The sequence below is a fragment of the Temnothorax longispinosus genome, chromosome 5, assembly GCF_030848805.1.
Source record: "Temnothorax longispinosus isolate EJ_2023e chromosome 5, Tlon_JGU_v1, whole genome shotgun sequence".
Lineage (NCBI taxonomy): Eukaryota > Metazoa > Arthropoda > Insecta > Hymenoptera > Formicidae > Temnothorax > Temnothorax longispinosus.
In genome coordinates this window covers 20264827-20283095 of record NC_092362.1, presented here as the reverse complement: position 1 = coordinate 20283095, position 18269 = coordinate 20264827, and the positions used below count along the sequence as shown (strand labels likewise).

General features: G+C 35.8%; 1 protein-coding gene across 7 annotated transcripts in view; it reads right to left on the bottom strand.

The window, feature by feature from the left end:
* The window catches only part of Glurb (metabotropic glutamate receptor B), a 121814-nt gene that overhangs the window by 3672 nt on the left and 99873 nt on the right, over window positions 1-18269 (bottom strand). For all 7 annotated transcript variants that reach the window (XM_071779223.1, XM_071779224.1, XM_071779225.1 and 4 more), the window contains 10 exons: window positions 17731-17901; window positions 6717-6861; window positions 3800-4051; window positions 3112-3286; window positions 2888-2994; window positions 2494-2643; window positions 2229-2362; window positions 1486-1644; window positions 1153-1319; window positions 337-707 (listed from right to left, as the gene is read on the bottom strand). In XM_071779223.1, coding sequence (XP_071635324.1) covers window positions 337-707; window positions 1153-1319; window positions 1486-1644; window positions 2229-2362; window positions 2494-2643; window positions 2888-2994; window positions 3112-3286; window positions 3800-4051; window positions 6717-6861; window positions 17731-17901 — 1831 coding nt within the window. The remainder of the gene's footprint in view (window positions 1-336; window positions 708-1152; window positions 1320-1485; window positions 1645-2228; window positions 2363-2493; window positions 2644-2887; window positions 2995-3111; window positions 3287-3799; window positions 4052-6716; window positions 6862-17730; window positions 17902-18269) is intronic.

Below are 18269 nucleotides of genomic sequence, written 5' to 3'. Positions count from 1 at the left end.
AGAGATACAGCATCTTTCATTTCATGTTAAATCTCCATCTTTTACATATTACAATTGCATACATATATAATCTTTATCCGAATATTACCCTTATTATTTCTTTTTTTCTCAGCAAGCTGTATTTGTCATGACAAGTGCTAGACACAGCATTGCAATGCATTAATATTGCATCTACATGGCGTATGTAAAAAAGAACACAATGCTGTTTTTATTTTTATTCTTTATCGAGGTTTCTTTTTTAATTGCGAAAGAACACGTAACACGTTGTATGAATATAACAAAATATGCACAACGTGGTGTAAGAACACGGATATCACGATAAAAAGGTAAACTTACCGATGTGCTTGCTCTCGTTGAAAGCTTCTGGAATTTTTCTCGTGAGGACGGCGTAGATAGTACACACAATTATTAATATTATGGGATATGTAAACGCGATCATATAGCTGGTGTCGATGTAGTTGTTGCACACGAGTAGATTGTCCTCCATCGTGGGATAATGATGCATCGCTCTAGCAGGGTCGATGATCATCCAAACTATATTAATTAAGATCTGCACGGATACCAATCCGGAGCAGATAATAAGTTGCGACCGCGGTGATATGAAGGACGGCCTCTTTGCACTCCCGGCGTTGAAGATTCTTGAGATTCGATTGGTCTTCGTTAATAAAGCTGCGTATACTACCGTGAAGCAGAAGCCTGCGGCGAATCTGTCAGCAGAAATAAAAAGTGGTATCTCCGTTTTTCTCAACAAGCATTCTATTAAGAAATGCTTTCTCCGCATAATTCGTACTTCTAGTTCTGGTTCTAGCTCGATGCATGTAAAGATACAATTTCATTATGTTACTTTTCTCTAAACTTTTACCTCCGTTTCCGCCACGCGATATTGTTTAAGGGAAATTTTTTGCACTCACTGTACCGTGATAAATTGTATTAAAAAGAAAGTAGGAAAATAAGTTGGAATTAGATTCTGCTTGAACCATGTAAAACTAGTAAAACTGCCACTCTTACTTGGACAGCATTGATCGTACGCGAGAAATGTAATTTACCGACTTAACTGTAACAGTCTGGCAGGAACAAAGAGATTAATGCCGTCGCGTCAGAAACTCGTAGAAAATACACCCGAAAAGATTCATAGGGTCTTTTTTTTTTTACCTTTGAATACCGCAGACAATGTGCGTGGGTTTGAATATCAGAGTGAATGTGACGAGGTAACAGAGTAGAATTCCCAAGAGAAGAACGTAAGACAGTTCTCGCCCAGACGCGCGTACGACAGGCGTGTCGTTGTGCTTGAGGAAAACGCCGCAGACAAATAATGTCACCTGTTTTTTTTTTCACACAAAACATATGTGACTAAATCATGTAAAACGACAATACATAAAACACGTGATATGATTATTGCATTTTGAGATATAAGCGAAATATAAGTGATTCAAGAACTCTCTATTTCAGGAAAATAATCTTGGGAAGAATACGAGAGATACCTACCAAAATTCCCGTGGCAGAGAAAGACATCGCACCTATTGCCCAACCACTTTCCGGACGTAGGAACTCTTCCGGAACATCCTGGCACATCGAATGTGTTTCATCCGGCAGCGTACCTCGTTCACACTGACTGCACTGCGTCTCGTCGTTGGAATCCCGTATCTACTTGAGCAACAGAGTAAAATTCTTAAAATATAAAATAGTTGAATTAGATATTTCCTCATCTAGTGAGGTTCAGTTTGCAAATTCATATCATTTATATGTAATTTAAGTCCTTTTCTTTTTGCATCAGCAATTTTTTTACACCGCGATTATCTATGCGTTCTAATCTTTTTTTCCCTGAGATATGTGATTATTCTGTCGCGTTAAAATATTATGCGTTATTATTCGTAAAAGAATCTTATTACTTTTTCCCATATAACACAAAACGGTATAAAGAAGTTATGAAAAGATAGGAGTATATAAACGGACGAATCATTCAACACGCTATAAAAGAAATCACATAAATATCTTTTATCTCCATCTGACACGCATTCACGAGAACTTGGGCAAAAGCAATATGTGATACGTTTCGAAACCTATTATATCGCGAAATATTTGCTAAATAAATGCGTGTAAAACTAGACACTTTTTCATTATTGCGACTCGAGGATATATTGTTTTTTTATTAAAAATAAAAGAGCGAGTCAAATATTAAATATAAGCAGACGGTTAATTATCTCCTTAACAACACGTCGTTAACGTACCTGATATTGAGTGCAATTAAAGCAATGCCAACAGCATCTCTCACCCTCGACATATTTCTTTGCTTGACCGACCTCGCAAGGCAAGGAACACACGCTCACGGGTGGTTGAGGATGTCCGAGCTTAAATTGGATTTCTAAAACAAATACATGTACGGCGATGATGTATAGAACAGAACGTACGGACAGTACCTAATAGAATATTATAGAATGGACACGTCCAAGCGCGATAGGACGTGTCTCATAATATGAAAATATACGAGCTTACCCGACATGTTTAGTCGCAGCTCGCCTTCCAGGTATTTGCCCACGCGAATCCACTTGTACTTGCCCGGTTCGGTTTGCTTGAAATGTATGATGTTGTATCGCGCTGGTCCGTCGCCGTCCTTGTCGAATCTAAACTTGTCTCCGCTTAGACCTTAAACGTAGTCGTTCGATCGCCTATGAGTACCATGAAAACTTGATCGAGACATATAAGTAGCTAATCACGGTAATATAGTCCAAGTATCTATCATCTCTTTTATTTAATTTCATTTTACGCGAGAGCATCGAGTAGAATAGTAGATACTAGATAGACACGTCGTATCGATTTACAATAAAAATTCCAATGACTAGAATCGCACTTTAAAACCTTTTCTAAAGGAAACGCTTTGTCAGCTTACCCTCGAAATCCACCTTGCGCAGGTATTGCAAAAGCGTTGTTCCTTTAGTCGGTTTCATTTCATCGCACAACCCTGCCTTTCTCTGGCAAAGGTCACGATGCATATCTCTGACAGAAAGAAGAATAGCATATTTTGTTCTCACAATTTTCTCAATACATATACACACGCATATACGAAAATTTTTAAAAACTTGTCCAATCTGTTAAAGAGAAATTTCCAATTACCGAAAAGCGTAAGCGAATGCCATTACTGCATCGGAGACAAATTGTAGTTGGTCCTCGAAAGCCGTATTCTGCTTGGTGAGACGTTCTTTTGTCGTGCAAGTTTCCGTGTAATTTGTGTTATATCGTGTCCGAGGCGAGTTTGGATATCGGCATTTAAAATGGTCTTCCCAAAATTCTGGAATCAACATGAAAACTTGGTTTTCATTATTTCAAGTAACTCGATATGGATTGACTCGGAACAACTTAGCGAAAGGTTATATTTTATTAACGAGAGAAAAGTTGCAATTTTAAGGAAATATTGTACGTAATACTTTTTTATTTTAGTAAAAAAAATTACGCAATACGTAAAGATATATAAAAGTAATAAGAATACTGAAGAATACATCGTGAGCAGAATTACTGTGCTTCGATTATTTTGTCCGGCAGCCGATGATAGCGAACACGTTAATAGGAAAATGTTAGATGACAGTCGACTTGTTAGCAAGCTGGCGTTTGTGATAAGTATTGTAAGTTAAAGTTTGTCGACATATATCGACGTATATTGAAGTAAACGAAGTAAACTTCTCACTAGCAACTGCAGCTGTATGTGCGAATGCATATCACGTGTACATTACGTTTGCTGTGCAAGCTAGAATTCACTAAGTTCTGCTCTTATCGTAGATCCAGCATCCTTTGGGCGGCCTCTTACCGACGAACCACGGGTTCCTCCGATTGTTCTCGACGGTCAAGTTGAGGAAGTACTCCTCGAAACCCTTAACGGGATTCGCCTGGGGTTGGACGGATAGAGTACCCTCGACTTCCGGCTCGTTACCGTTACTCACTAATCCCCTTGCGCTCCAGCCGTCGCTTCCGATCCAGGAAAAAACGCCGGTCGCTTTACAACGCCTGACCGCCCTCATGACCCCGGCGACTTCTTGGTCGGAGCCGAAGATAATGCAACCTGCGGCAGTACAAGTCGAGGAAATTTTCTCGTGGAAACATCGCCTGCGGCACATAAAGTCGCATGCGGCATAATGCTCTCTCATCTCGTGTCTCATCCTCATTATCGCGGTAAAGAAATCTTCACCGTTTGGTTTTATTTTATCGTACAACTTGTCGGCATCGCAAAAATTCTCCCGAAATGAGAGGGGTTCGAGCTTTTATTGAAAAAGTGCCAATGAAACGTCTCATGTCGCGACCGGTGATTCTCATGGGAATCAAGATTATACAGGCAGGAATCGATGAGAGCGTAAAAGGAAGCGTAAGGTCGACCTTTCACAATCGAAAACGGTTTGGTTATCAAAGGGTCTACACGAGGAAATTCTGCATAAAATAGATGTTTATCGCGAGGTACTTTTTCCTCTTCGAAGTATAGTAGATACGGAGTATAGTATATTTCAAACAATCAGATATCTTCCTTGCCGAGGTTATATATGCTTTACTCGAATAAAATTGGTATTTTAGATTCGAATTGATGTGAATCGAAGAAGTAAGGGTACTTACGTTTGGGAAAAAATCTTATAGATATACATTTATCTTCTCGCGACAATCGTATTTTAACAAAGGACAGAATTCTTGAGAATTATATATATATATATATATATATATAATATATATTTATAAAAAATACTTCTAATAGATTACCTTAATTTTATTCATCAATCATAACAATAATAATTAAACGCGTAAAAATTTTGCATCTATCCTATTCGAAAATATAATTACTTCCGTTACGGTAATATACATTGTATGCTCAGTTTGTTGCTTGTGGGATGTTCTGGTTTCTATATATTTTCCTCTTTCTCTCTCTCTCTCTCTCTCTCTCTCTCTCTCTCTCTCTCTCTTTTTCTCTGTTTCACTGTATATATCTCTCTTGACCTAATAATAACTCGTACAGAGAAAGAAGTATTCTCGAACGGGATCGTATATTAACGAACCGTTTAATCTCTCAACGTTAGCTCTTTAAAAAAATATCTCTTTGAGAGAGAAAATGTGAATTATTTATAAAAAAATGTTGGTCGAAAGTTATTCAAGTACGAAAGATTCTAAAAATCGTCGTCTCGGGAGGGATCTCAAAGTTCAGGACCGTGTTGAATGGATTAAATGGATGAAATATTTATTCGTCTGAGGTAGCGAAGAAAGCATGCTTCGCTTGTCAGACGGAGTCGCTAAATTCTGTTTCCCTAAAACGAGATTACCGTTCCAACGTGGATAGAGAGCGTTGTGCCATTAATTATATTTCTTCTTTATGTGCATATGCGGGTAGAGCGTACGCGAAAAGAGTTATCTGACAACACCATAATTTTTATGCGCCTTACAGTCGTTTTCACTTTGCCCCATTTCTCATTTTGCTGCTGCGGAATGGATGCTCGCTCATTTCTTCATCATTCGTGTCTGTCATCTCGCATTTGATTTTTCTCGCGAAGCGTAACAGTTATGTCGAAAAACTCATGTTTTATTAATGACATGTATAAATATAGTACGGTTTAAATTTTATTTATCTTATCTCTCTCATGTAACATAAGATAATATTTAAATAAGCTCATTATAAAATTGATATTCATCGTAATTTGATCGCAATTCTCTCTTCATATGTTATTTTACTTTTTATCGAAAATGTATAAATACTGATATCGTAATTGAAGGGTAGCTCGTTCCGTTGGTTAAAATGAATTGCAAATGCCAGTGTCACCTCCCTTTACTGGCTTTGAACACAAAATTATTTAAAATAATACAGTTATTAAAAGAGATGGTTTAATTTTAATATTTTTCCTGTGCATCGAAATATTTTTCAAATCATTTTCTTAATAGATTATTCGAAGATGTACTTGTACAAATATTCAGTTAAAACTGTAATCTAAACCGCGCTTGTTTTACTACTTGCAAAGAAAGCCAAGAATTTAATGCTTGCTCGTCTTGCTTGGAAGAAGTGGAGGAGTTAGGTGAGTTCTGCAGATTTTCAACAAGTTTCGCATTGGATCTGACACAGTCTGGAATGAGTCGCGTTTCCATTTCGATAATGAATCCATTTCGTCACTCTGAAGCGGATCAAATAAAGTCGGAGTCTTTGTTGCATTCAGCATCGATACGATACTATTTCGTAACTGGTATCTTTCCCACGTTCGAGATTCGTTTGTATTTTAAGATAATTTACGTTGACTAGAAGAGCGGTGTGTTGCGAATGGACCATTGGGATGAGGGCGTGACAATAATTTAAATATAAATCCTTTTTAATGCCATTTAGCCCATCGAAAAGCTAATTATCGAAGAAACGTCAGCTAAGGTTTCACGGCTTATTCACAGGTCGGCATATATCGGATTTATAATTTAGGAGAGAAAAGAGTGAGAGAGAATAAGAGAGAATTTGTCATGTACCTTGGATTAACACTTTAAAACGCGTTCTAAATCAAAGATTGTGCATTATGATATATGTATATACAGACACACACGTATACTTGCGATGTGCTGATACATATGTATACAGTAAATATGTGCATTGTTCTATTGAGCAATTAATCATGAGAAAAAAAAGAGAACAATAAGAAAGAATAATTTTTGCATGTTTTCTACACTTTGCTTTGTAAATAAAACTTGTTTAGTTTATTAAATTTTGTTACATTTTTTACCTCTCGCTCGTGGTTTTGTCAGCAATTTTAAAACTATGTTGTCGTAGGCGACCTCCTTGGCGACTCCGGAGTCCTTCACCAACTTTTCTTTGACGGCGATACATATGTTATATCTGCCTAGTAGTTCCTCGAGTTCCTCGAAAGCCTGGAACGCAGAGAGATAGAAAGGGATGCATTTTCTCGAAGATGTTTTCAACAATGCATCGTGTCTAATGCGGGCCCGTTCGTAACCTTCATCGAGCTGCGTTACGTAGTGCTTTGAGGTCTTTTAGAAGAAAAATGGGCGTAACAAAGAATGAATAGAAGGGCGGGAAGGAAATGTACCTTAATGGAAAAATAGAGACTTAAATGGAACATCTATTAGAGATTCCTTCCTTTTAAGCTATGCAAAAAAATCATGATTTTTAAATAACAGAGATCGCTGTATTGAGATCTAAAATCTTAAAGACGTGAACATAAATTATTACAAATGTTGTTGCTGTTTCATGTTTGGAAACAGCACGTTCGTGGTAAAAAGTTCTCATCGATCAAATCATTAGATATCTTATGAATAATATTTGTCGAATTTAAATTTTAAACATTAACATTCGATATTATTTTATTATATAAAAGTTCTGGTCACGATTTTCCTATATTGTCTGTAGAAATGTATGTCTTCTGATAAATGTACAATAGAACATCGGTTTATGATAGAGAAGTGATGAAATTTAGTTAAATTTGCATTTTTGAGATTGTTTCGCTCTATTAATCACGAAATAAATCACGCAATTGAAATTCCACAGTGAGATTCGATGGTTAGGTGGAAAAACTCTGTTACTTTGTTGAACAAATGGATATTTGTAATAAAAATCCCCATTTGTTCCACGCTTTTGGCTTTCGACCGCTCGTTGAAAAATGTTCCCTTCGTGCCATGAAATCATATATATGTATATATGTACATATGTATTTATATATATACATATATATATGTTCTCGTATCGATTCGTTCCTCCTAGACCATCCCTCTCTGTGCACATTTCTCGTATGCGATCCGTATGTCGCGCCGAGATCGTTGATTTCCAATCCCATATAGCGAATGGTGTTATCGATTGGTCGCGTCATACAGAAGAACGTTATAGTTACATAGGAATATGATTTCCTTTTTCCCGTATTTTTATCCATTTCCCAAGATTTCACGCAATAAATAATGCTTTTGCAATAATACATATTATAGTGAAAATTTCTATGTTTTGCATTCACATTATAAAGTGATTTAATTCTATCACTGTGGAACAATTAAAGAATTGAGCTCAATTGTTAAAATCATGTTAGAGCATTTTTAATCTTCCTTCTCATTAATGCTTTTGTATAATCTTCCTTATATATAAAACAACAGTAATAAAATACAAATATTTGTTAGCAAGTATAACAAAAGATGTGCTTGGTATCGAATCCAGTGTGCATGATTTACTTTCCGGTCAATGCGGATCATTGTGTTCCACGAGTCGCGATAAATTAGCAGTTAAATTATCTGGCTGGAGGGTGGTTTCAAATTCCTACGTACATATATATTCAGAGTGCGGTCCTTCCTTTATTATTATAGGACGCTGTTATGGACGCTATAATGGTCCTTGTTTCGACTCTCGCGCGAGAATTGAATTTGGTTAATTTGGTACATATATAAAATGCCAAACTCAGGTAATATCAGAAAGCTGGTTATTAGAGATATGAACCGAAAAACATCCGAATAGTTATTGCAAAAAATTTATCAAATTTATTCATATACAATGAATTACACTGTTCAACAAAATAAATACACAAAGAACTAAAATAATTGTTTCTTGTAGTTTTTTGGACGCTGAATAAGATTCCGTTTACCAAATCGCTTTATCAGGTCACAATTTTGAGAAATATGCAGTTAAAGTTGCTTAAAAAAGGCTATTTTAGTGTATTTTGGCATATTATAAATAGAATGTGTTAGACAAATTTTTTTACAACCAAAATTAAGTATGTTGTTAGAACTCTTCAGCTCTTAAAAAGAATTATATTTGTACGACAATTTGTTGTGTCAATTATAGTTAAAAAGATATTGATGATTAACACAGTCTATATTGTGTCAAAGTTGCGACTTATTATTCAAGTTTCTAAGAATTTTTTCAGGTACCTAATTAATACAACAAAATCCTTCTAAGGCTGAAAGTTCTAACAAAATGCTTAATTTTGACTGCAATAAAGCTTCTCTAACACGTCATTTTGGTGGTTATAATATACCAAAATACTAAAATATTCCTCTTTTGCAGCTTTAACTGCAAATTTTTCAAAATTGTGACATGACAGCAATTTAGTAAACGGGATCGTATTCGGCGTCCAAAAAACTATCGGAAAACGATTATTATCGTTCTTGTGTTGAAAAAAAGTATTTTTTTGTTAAACAGTGTTATATATATCCTAGGTAGCAAGATGACGTCTAAAGACGTCTTAATGACGTTAGAGACGTCATTAAGATGGAATTAATACGTCATTTGACGTCACTCTGCTACCTGGGATATTACTCATGATATTACGAGTTGAAGATGATATTTCGTACTGTACAAGGAGATTTCAAATTATTGTATAAGCGAGCAGCTTCTCTGCGAATCGCTCACGTATTTACTTCGAATTCTATATTCAACGACGAGGCAAGTCATCTTAGACTCACTTGTCGTTATTAATTTATTCCGCTATTGAATAGACGATGAATAAGACAATGAGAATGATTGTTCTGCTTATTGGCTCGCTTAAAGTAAGCGGAGATATGATCTTGTACTATATATATAAGCAATGTATTTGAAAGACGTGACATAGAATAAATTGGAACACTATCGCATATACAGAATTACTCGGAAATTTCTTAGTTTCGCCTACAATTAATCACTTAACCAGAAGCCACTTACAATTGTTTGAGAAACCTTTATATATAAACCTAGTTTTGACTCTGCCACACTTACTTATTGAATTTTGTATCAGGATTATCCGGCCTTTAAAACAATACAAATAAAAGTAGGAAGAAACAATGCGATAAGTAAGAAGTATGGTGGATTAAAAAAAATATATGGAAGAATTTATATCTCATATATTATATATATCATATGAAAGAAGTTCCACAGTTTTCCACAGACGAAAAGAAAGAATCATGGAAAGGTAAGTGTGATATCTCAAGGGGATAGGAGAGGAAAGTTTAGGGAGAAGCTATATGGGTTTTTTCTTAAGGAAAACTCTTAAATATTTATTAAGCTAAAGATCTTTTCTTATTTGGGGCTTCCCGGTATCTTTATTTTCCATATACATTTACGGTTATCGTGTTTCGCGGATTTTGTATATGTCGTCATGTACTTTCTCACCTTTCGCAAAGTATTGTGAATAGCGTGAAAATGAGCGAGAAAATTAAAAAATTATATTTCCATGATTGCCACAGGCAGAAAAAAGCAGTAATCATTTTTGTCATCACTTAAAAGCAATATCTAAAATCCATGCAAATATTTCGCAAATTCGTTCCATCTGAATGTTTTAGGTGTCAAATATCGAGATTTATTATCTTTCTTTCGATTTGTTTAAGATTTCGAATGTGGAATTTTATTGCTCGTACGTGGACGTGTTTTCGGAACAATTCACAATTACTTTAATCGGCAAAAATCGTGGAATCGTCTTTGGTTTTTTAGAATATCCGGCACGAAGCCGCATCCTTCGCATCCTCGAGTAACTTTCGTCTAATCCTCTAATCTCTTAGTCCCCGGCATGCCGATAACGTGGACATACAAGATCGATCGTTATGTAGTTCGCGTATTTTGCGAGGAATCTAATTATGGTGTGAACATAATGCCCCGTTTTTCCCTGGTCTCTCGTTCGAAGAGCAGAATATTGTGGTGTAAATTCTATCAAGCGCACGCGACTTGACACGTACGGGGCAACGTATATGATAGGCGGTAATGAAATTCTGATCGGCCGGGCAATAGGGGCGACCTTTTCTTTTGATCGTGTCGCCAGTCATTGCGGCCTTACGAGAGGTAATAGATCGAAATGCCATTTCTCTGTACCATCAAAATGTGGCTGCGTGTTAACTACGTCGCTCATACGTGTCGCGTACGTATGTTCGCGAAATATTAATTTAATGTGGGCACATCCATCATCGGGTTTTGTTCGCAAATACGACGATTGTGTGATTAATGCCACGATCACGCAAATTTGACGCCCCAAATTGCCGGCTATACAATCCCGGATATGATTGAGTTTTTGAGTGTTAAATTTCTCGTTATTTTAAAACGGAATCGTTTTTTAACGTTGTAATTTATGCTCTCAACTAATATATTAATTAAAATAATCGATATTACCTGAATGAATGGAAATTGAGAAAATATTACGGATAACTAGGTGCGAAAGATTTATTGTTTAAATTCGCGTTACGTATCTGTGCATCGACTGTGTTATTACGAATATGTGCATCACATGCGCATATTCGTATATGCGCTTATACATAGCAGAATCAATTTTCTGCTCATAAATATCAATGTTTCGTATCACATTATTATAGATCCGTCGCTTGCATTTTTTACGTAATACGTAATTCTAGCAAAATCACATGCTTGCGTAGATAACTTTGCCGTTATACGTATTACAAATATTTATATCAATAACTTATATCAATAACTATATCAATGACATAGCATATTAATTATAATTGCTTGCATATTTATTATCTTTACTCCTTCAATAAATCTCTAAAAATTTGAGAAATAAAGTTTCTCTAATCATTCTATGTGTAATTTTTTTTCAAATTTTTATATCCAAATTTATATTATATAATTTTTTATAGAGAGATAAAGTTGCGTGATTTTAATAGATGTAAAGAAATTAAATCGCCATACTTTTTATATAACAATTTAATTTCATATTTCCGCGACTTATTGAAAACGTATAAGAAAAAAATTTCAATTTATTAAAGACTTATAATTTCATTTTTTTCGATACGTTAAAATTGATGAAAATTCAAAGGTAGTTGATTAACATAAATACATTATTAATCGGTAAGGATAAATTTTATTCATAAAACAGACGCTAAATTTTAATATAGCTCGTGATAATAGCTCGTTTATCAACATAATTTAAAATGTAAGAAACAGAATATATTCGGGTTACATTTAACAATACGAAATATGTATATTGTATATTGAAATCCGAGCAGCACGAAGGAAATCTCTCTCATTATAATGAAAGTATACATAATGAAGCAATGATTTATAATGCTAATTTCCAATCGCTTCACATTCAACCGTATTTCAAGCGACTAAATCGCGCGGAATATCTGCTTCGGTCGTCACGTTTGCTCGATATACGATTCGGGGAAAATTAGTTAATCGGGAAAATTAATCAGTCGCGCGAGATAAATGTGATAGCGAGCGATCGATACACGTAGATGTCAAGATACGTAACAAACGACAACAGACGGAACGACTTTTTCCACCTAGTATAGCTTTTTCTAGTTCAAAAGATCACAATATATTACGTTAAGCGGAATGACTTATCCGCTTGCTTGACCGTTTTGGTGTACGAGATGTAACGCGGCGACTTGTGTATACAAACGTTCGGCTGAAGCTTGAAACGTTTGTTTTTGCAACGGCGCCGAAAAGCGTACACAGTGTATACATAAGGTCGCTGTGCCATTTGCAGGCCGACCCTCGAGCAAGCAAGTTGTTATATAACGTAGACCGTACCGTCGCATTTGCATCTTCGCGCTACTCAATCCAGCGACTAATTATCTCGTTTAATTAACACGACTAATCATCTTGTTTCCTGCGATTAACGAGTCGCTGGTATATCGCGAGCAAGTTTTCTACATATTTATTGGTATTTCGCGAAAATCCCTTGATGCACGTTCGAATCGAGGCGCAACGAGCGAGCCATTGTTTTATTACGCACCCGGACGATAATGGGAATACTGTGTTCAGTAGAGAGAAAGTTGTTTTGCAGCTGTTGCGAAATTCGTGAATTTGATTGTATGCTTTTAATTTTTGCCGAAGCTAAAAGCACACCCTCAAATTCACGAATTTTGCAACAGTTGCAAAGCAGCTTTCTCCGCTGCCAAATGATTTTCTTCATAGCCGTGGTCGAATTCGAATCGATCGCGCGCTCCGTGTTTTCCGCCGATTCAAATTCCGTAATTCGGCGCTCTCCGCGTTTGCAGGGCGGGGTGCCGCGGGGTAATACGCGAATCACACCATAGGCACGGCTCAGATTACGGAAAACTATGATATATCGAATGTTTATTTAATACATGTGCTTCGCGGAATTTATACGATTTACCGAGGGTATATCGCATATATTCGATAATATTGATTTTCGATCACATTCTTTCGGATGATCGGTCTCCCTTTTCTCAACCGTCCAACTTGACTCGCGTCGTGTCGCGATCGCGTGGCTTCAGAATGTAGCTGCCCTCGGACGCGAGCGGACGACCCTAATCGACTGATGCCGCGACTCGCTTGATTGGTGACTACCAGGAACTATTCTCATCTTTTAGCAACGTTCTAAATCATATTTTAATATTGAGCAATCGTGGAGGGTGGACACAATGTTCATAAGTTAGCGACTCGTTAAAATGTGTGTCTCGCAAGATTAACTTAACCAAGATCTATCGCGCGAACGATCGTATTATTTTACGATATCTGCACGTTCCGCGGATATTTGTCTTCGATTCATACATTTATTCCTCTTACGTCGCTTACATCACGATACGTAAAAGTAATCTCGACGTCGTATATTCATTGTTCGGAAGTGCGGAAAGTATGTATACAGGTGTGGGAGCAGCAAGTGTAGCACAGCGACGCGACCGCGACGTGACGTTTGCTGCTGGCGATTCGAGTGAAGTTGGCCGCGCGATTTACGAAATTCTCTCCGCCATATTAGTGCCTACTATCTGCGGGACATCATGGGGCCGACGGGCGTCGAGCGGACGGGCATCGCTTCGTTCGCAGCATCTCCGCCGTAATTCTATCGTCGCCGTGTAATAAAGTGCGCGCCGCGTCGCGAGATTAATGCCGGGAGTGCCGTGCAAAGTGTCGCGCGATCATAAGCGACGATATTTTCGCGCGTGAACGTCGCGAGTGAGTGGCGCCGACGGAGATGCGACAACGGAGAGAGGACCGAGGAGAGGAGGAGGGGCTGGAGGGGGCCTGGGAGGCATCGGGCGACGGCGGAGCGACCGTGGGGTGAGTAATTGTGATTCGTTTATTATTTGGCTGTTCCGTGGCGGATTCCGCCGCCACTTTCTCAAGCGCGCGACTTGATTCGCCCATTACTCATTACCGTGCAATATTCGTTCGTGGTTTAACTCCGGTGTAATTTCGCCGAAAGAGTTCGATCTCCGGCATACGCGATGGAGAGGAGATATATTACGTCGCGAACGTCACGTCTCAATTATTCGCACGGTCGTAATATTACTTGCGCGATTTTTCGCGGATTAATTTTATGCGAAGGAATTAATGCGGAAATATGCAGCCGTTAGCGGCGGCCGCGATCGTTCCTTGCATTAGCATTTTAAAATCGGATAATGCTAAAATGAAGTTTTAAAAATTTAACGGGCGCGATAATTATTTACTTCAAATATTGATTATCTCTCTTGGGACACTCTGCTTTAATGTGAAAATATTTCTGCGTTACAGATCAACGCAGGGTTACAACTTACAACTCCGCTGCTGCGCATCGGCCGGTGAGTTATTTTTTTATTTTTATTGATGTCGAGGCAATGGATTTGTAAGAATTATATTACGGACGCAAATAAAATGTGTATATGTGAGAAATGAGATGTTATAAAAAAATCACAGTTTTTTTCTAACGATTATTAGACATATACCAAATGTTTTATTTAAAATAATAATTAATGTAGCGATAAAATGTTCTGTATTATTTAATATCATGAAATATCTGAATAATTAATTATATATTTCTACAGAGTTATTGCAGGAAAAATTAAAATATTAAAGATTAACAACAGAAAAACATTACAAATGAATTAATATATTATACCTAATCTATTGCCTTGAAATCGATAGGCTCGGATAGATTAGAGCCTAGAAAATATTTTTATAATTTACAATCCTCTGCCGATTTTTTATTATGTGTACACATACAAAGACGTACGTATATCAAAAAAGGAAACATTCTTGAAGAGGAAAGCGTTTCATTATTTTTAGTTCGTTTTTTTAAATTTATTATTCGAGTGTAAACGAAAATACGAAGAAGAAAAATTGAAAACGGGGAAATGGATAAAGAGAACATGTTTCTCAACAGATTTTCGCGCTAGCTTCTAGATTGCAGACAAATGTCAAGTTGGAATCTGTTACAGAAATAATAAGGTACGTGTATATCTTGCATGTGATGTGTATATGGGAAGATATATTTCGCGGTGAAGTGTCGCAGCGAAGACGTTTATGAATTTTTCATGACACGAGCGCAACTGATTGAGGATGGCGTTATTCTCGCTTTTACGATAAAATTATAGGGTCGCCGATTGTCGTTTCTTCATTTGATAAAAGCGTCGCGCCACTTTGATATATTTTTCAATTACGCATTCATCAAGTGCCGCAGTTTTCAAATCGGAAATGGATAATCGACTATAGGCATCCCATTAAATAGCGTTCGTTTATATTAATTTGGCATTTATCGATATCAACTACAGATCTGTCTCGATAGGAAATGTCTTTTCTTTTTTAGTTATAATTTTTTCCCGCGAATATACACTTAAATCCTTTGCTATACGAATTTCAGTCTTTTTTTTCGTCTATTATCTTTGCATCTATTTTTATCGTATAATTCACGCGTTTTTTGGCACATACATCAGGATAATTTATGAAGAACCAACATTATGACTTATATATAACTATACTAAAAATAGAAGCGTTTGTGTGTGTTTGATATAATTAGATCCGGTTTTTGTGAAATATTTTCTCTATATACAGAGTCGTAAATGCTTGGATTATTCGATTTCCGTGAAAAACATTGTTGTGAAAAGCGTATTTATGCCATCTTTCTTTGTGCTATCGAGGGGAACAATTCGATGCAAAAAGCTAGCTAGTAGGTAATAATTTGTAACGGGAATCAGGGTTTTAAATTACCGCGTCCGTTATATATGTTGTTATTTACGACTTCCAATATTCTGGTGATGATGTACAAGCCGTCCCTGTTTTATATGCTGCAGAGAGTTACATGAGAGAGTTACATGAATAAAATGATATTGAATATCACTATCGTGATAGTTACGTAATGAGTAACTTAATAACGTATGTAACGATTAGTGAAATAAGTTTTATCGTATCGTTCAGAATATAGCAATATCAATATTTGAAGCAAAATTGTTGATGTTTCCAAGAAATGGTAAATGTATACATAAATATAAAAATTTACTTAATTCTAGTTTTAAATATTTAGGAAAAGATTTTTAATAAGTCCCCCATCGTAATTTAAACGCTCTGTAAATTCCAATTACCATCGTGAAATTCACGCGAAATTCGTTTTCTAGACATTCGGTAAGATCAAACAACTCGGTGAAATAAACTTGCTACTTAAAATAGCCTTAATTGGGAGCAAGTAGTTACTGGTGTTACTGGTGAGGTATATAAAATTTTCATGTTAGCAATTTAGAAAGAAGAGAGAAAGAGAGAGAGAGAGAGAGAGAGAGAGAGAGAGAGAGAGAGAGAGAGAGAGAGAGAGAGAGAGAGAGAGAGAGAGAGAGAGAGAGAGAGAGAGAGAGAGACACATAGGCCAGAGTATTGTCTTTGCGAAAAAATAATTTGATGAATCTCATAATTTTCTTCCGAGTTATTTGACTGTACTTCGCATGTACTGAGTGAATAAAAGCTACCATAATTTTCACGTAACGCTCTAAATATTCGCTGGATTACGAGGTGAGAGGTGGCCGTTGAAAAGGGAGTCAAAATTATTTGCGCGCCATGGTGAATTATTATAATGGACCGCGTCCGGAAATAAAATCCCAGTTCACTTTCCATTTATTCTCGTTTATTTCACGTTCATTTCCTGTGAGTATTACGATTTATCGATTCGTTTTTCTACCAGACTGTAGTCGCGTAAAGGCCTATTTAGATGAAATAATTTTCAAGTGACGTAGTTCGTGCATTACTCATAATATTAATTTTACATTGCTATGCCTCGAATGCTATTAGTATCTAATTTTGTTAAGAAATTTAAAATTATATTTAAAATGCATTTTAAAATGCTAATTATTAAAATTGGAAACTAATTTCTATTAGTCTAATGTTGCATTATGTTGCAAACGTCAGCAACCTTCCTATAAAACGGAGTACAATGTTGATATGATACTGAAAGAATGGCAAAATTGTAAGTATATTAAAGATCATCTAGCTTTAAACAGAGAATAGAATACTTTCTTAAATATTGCTATGTAATTAATTGAGAAGTGAGAACATTAAAATAAAATACCTGTTAGCTTTATTTGATATTTTTTAAAATTTCCTTATTTATATGCAGTTATCAGAAAAGTCCGTTTCAATTTTATATTAATTTATTCCACATTCGTATATTGCTATATTTTTATGTAGAAATATTTGATTTAGCTTGAAAGCTTTGCGGATGGAATTGTATGTAATAATATTTGTGTAAAATAGTGTTATGTTTGAACGAGACATTTTTAATCTAAAGATTTACTTGAATATTTGAACGCATATATTTTCAGAGTCAATAATGATTACAATATCTATATTAATAAGAAATATATTTTGTTACTTAATTCTTTACAAATTTTAACGATATATTTTTCTTTCTATGTATCGTATGATACTGCATATAATCTAAAAAGAAGAACAAATTTTAAATATTTAACAGAAATGATAACACACACAAATAGACTATTTTATATATATATATATATATATATATATATATATATATATATTGTGCTCAAATACTACCGCGTTCTCTCTAATACAACCTATAAATTTAAAATCAGATATTACGATCAAGCACTTACTTTTATACCGTAGTTGCTTTCCTCGTAAATGATGGAAACGTAGCTCCAACCCATCGTCAATACAATGTCGACCATCGCTTTGACCTGATAGTGATCGCTGGGTATCGTACGGGTGAAATATTCGAAGCGTTGTTTGTTGGAAAGCTCCGGACTCGTCGAGAAATAGGAGACCTATACAACACAATAGGCACCTTTCCATCTTAAATTATTCAAATACGAGGGAATTGCTGTAAATTTTGTAACGTTTGGCATGTATACTTAGCCGTTGTTACGATTTTGTAACAAGAGGATATTTTTAAGATATTTATGCAGCACGTTTATACAAAATGTTTTTATTTGTATTTATGTAAAATGCAGTGAAACGCACATGATGTAGATAAACGACGTTGTTTACGTTTAACCGTTATCGTTTCTCAAATGTTTTAGCTCTTGAGATTAAATTTATATTCACAAGTTACTTTATTTAAATCCATAAATCTTTAAAAACTCGCAACTAAATCGATATTTATATTAGATCATCAAACAACTAATTGTAAGTA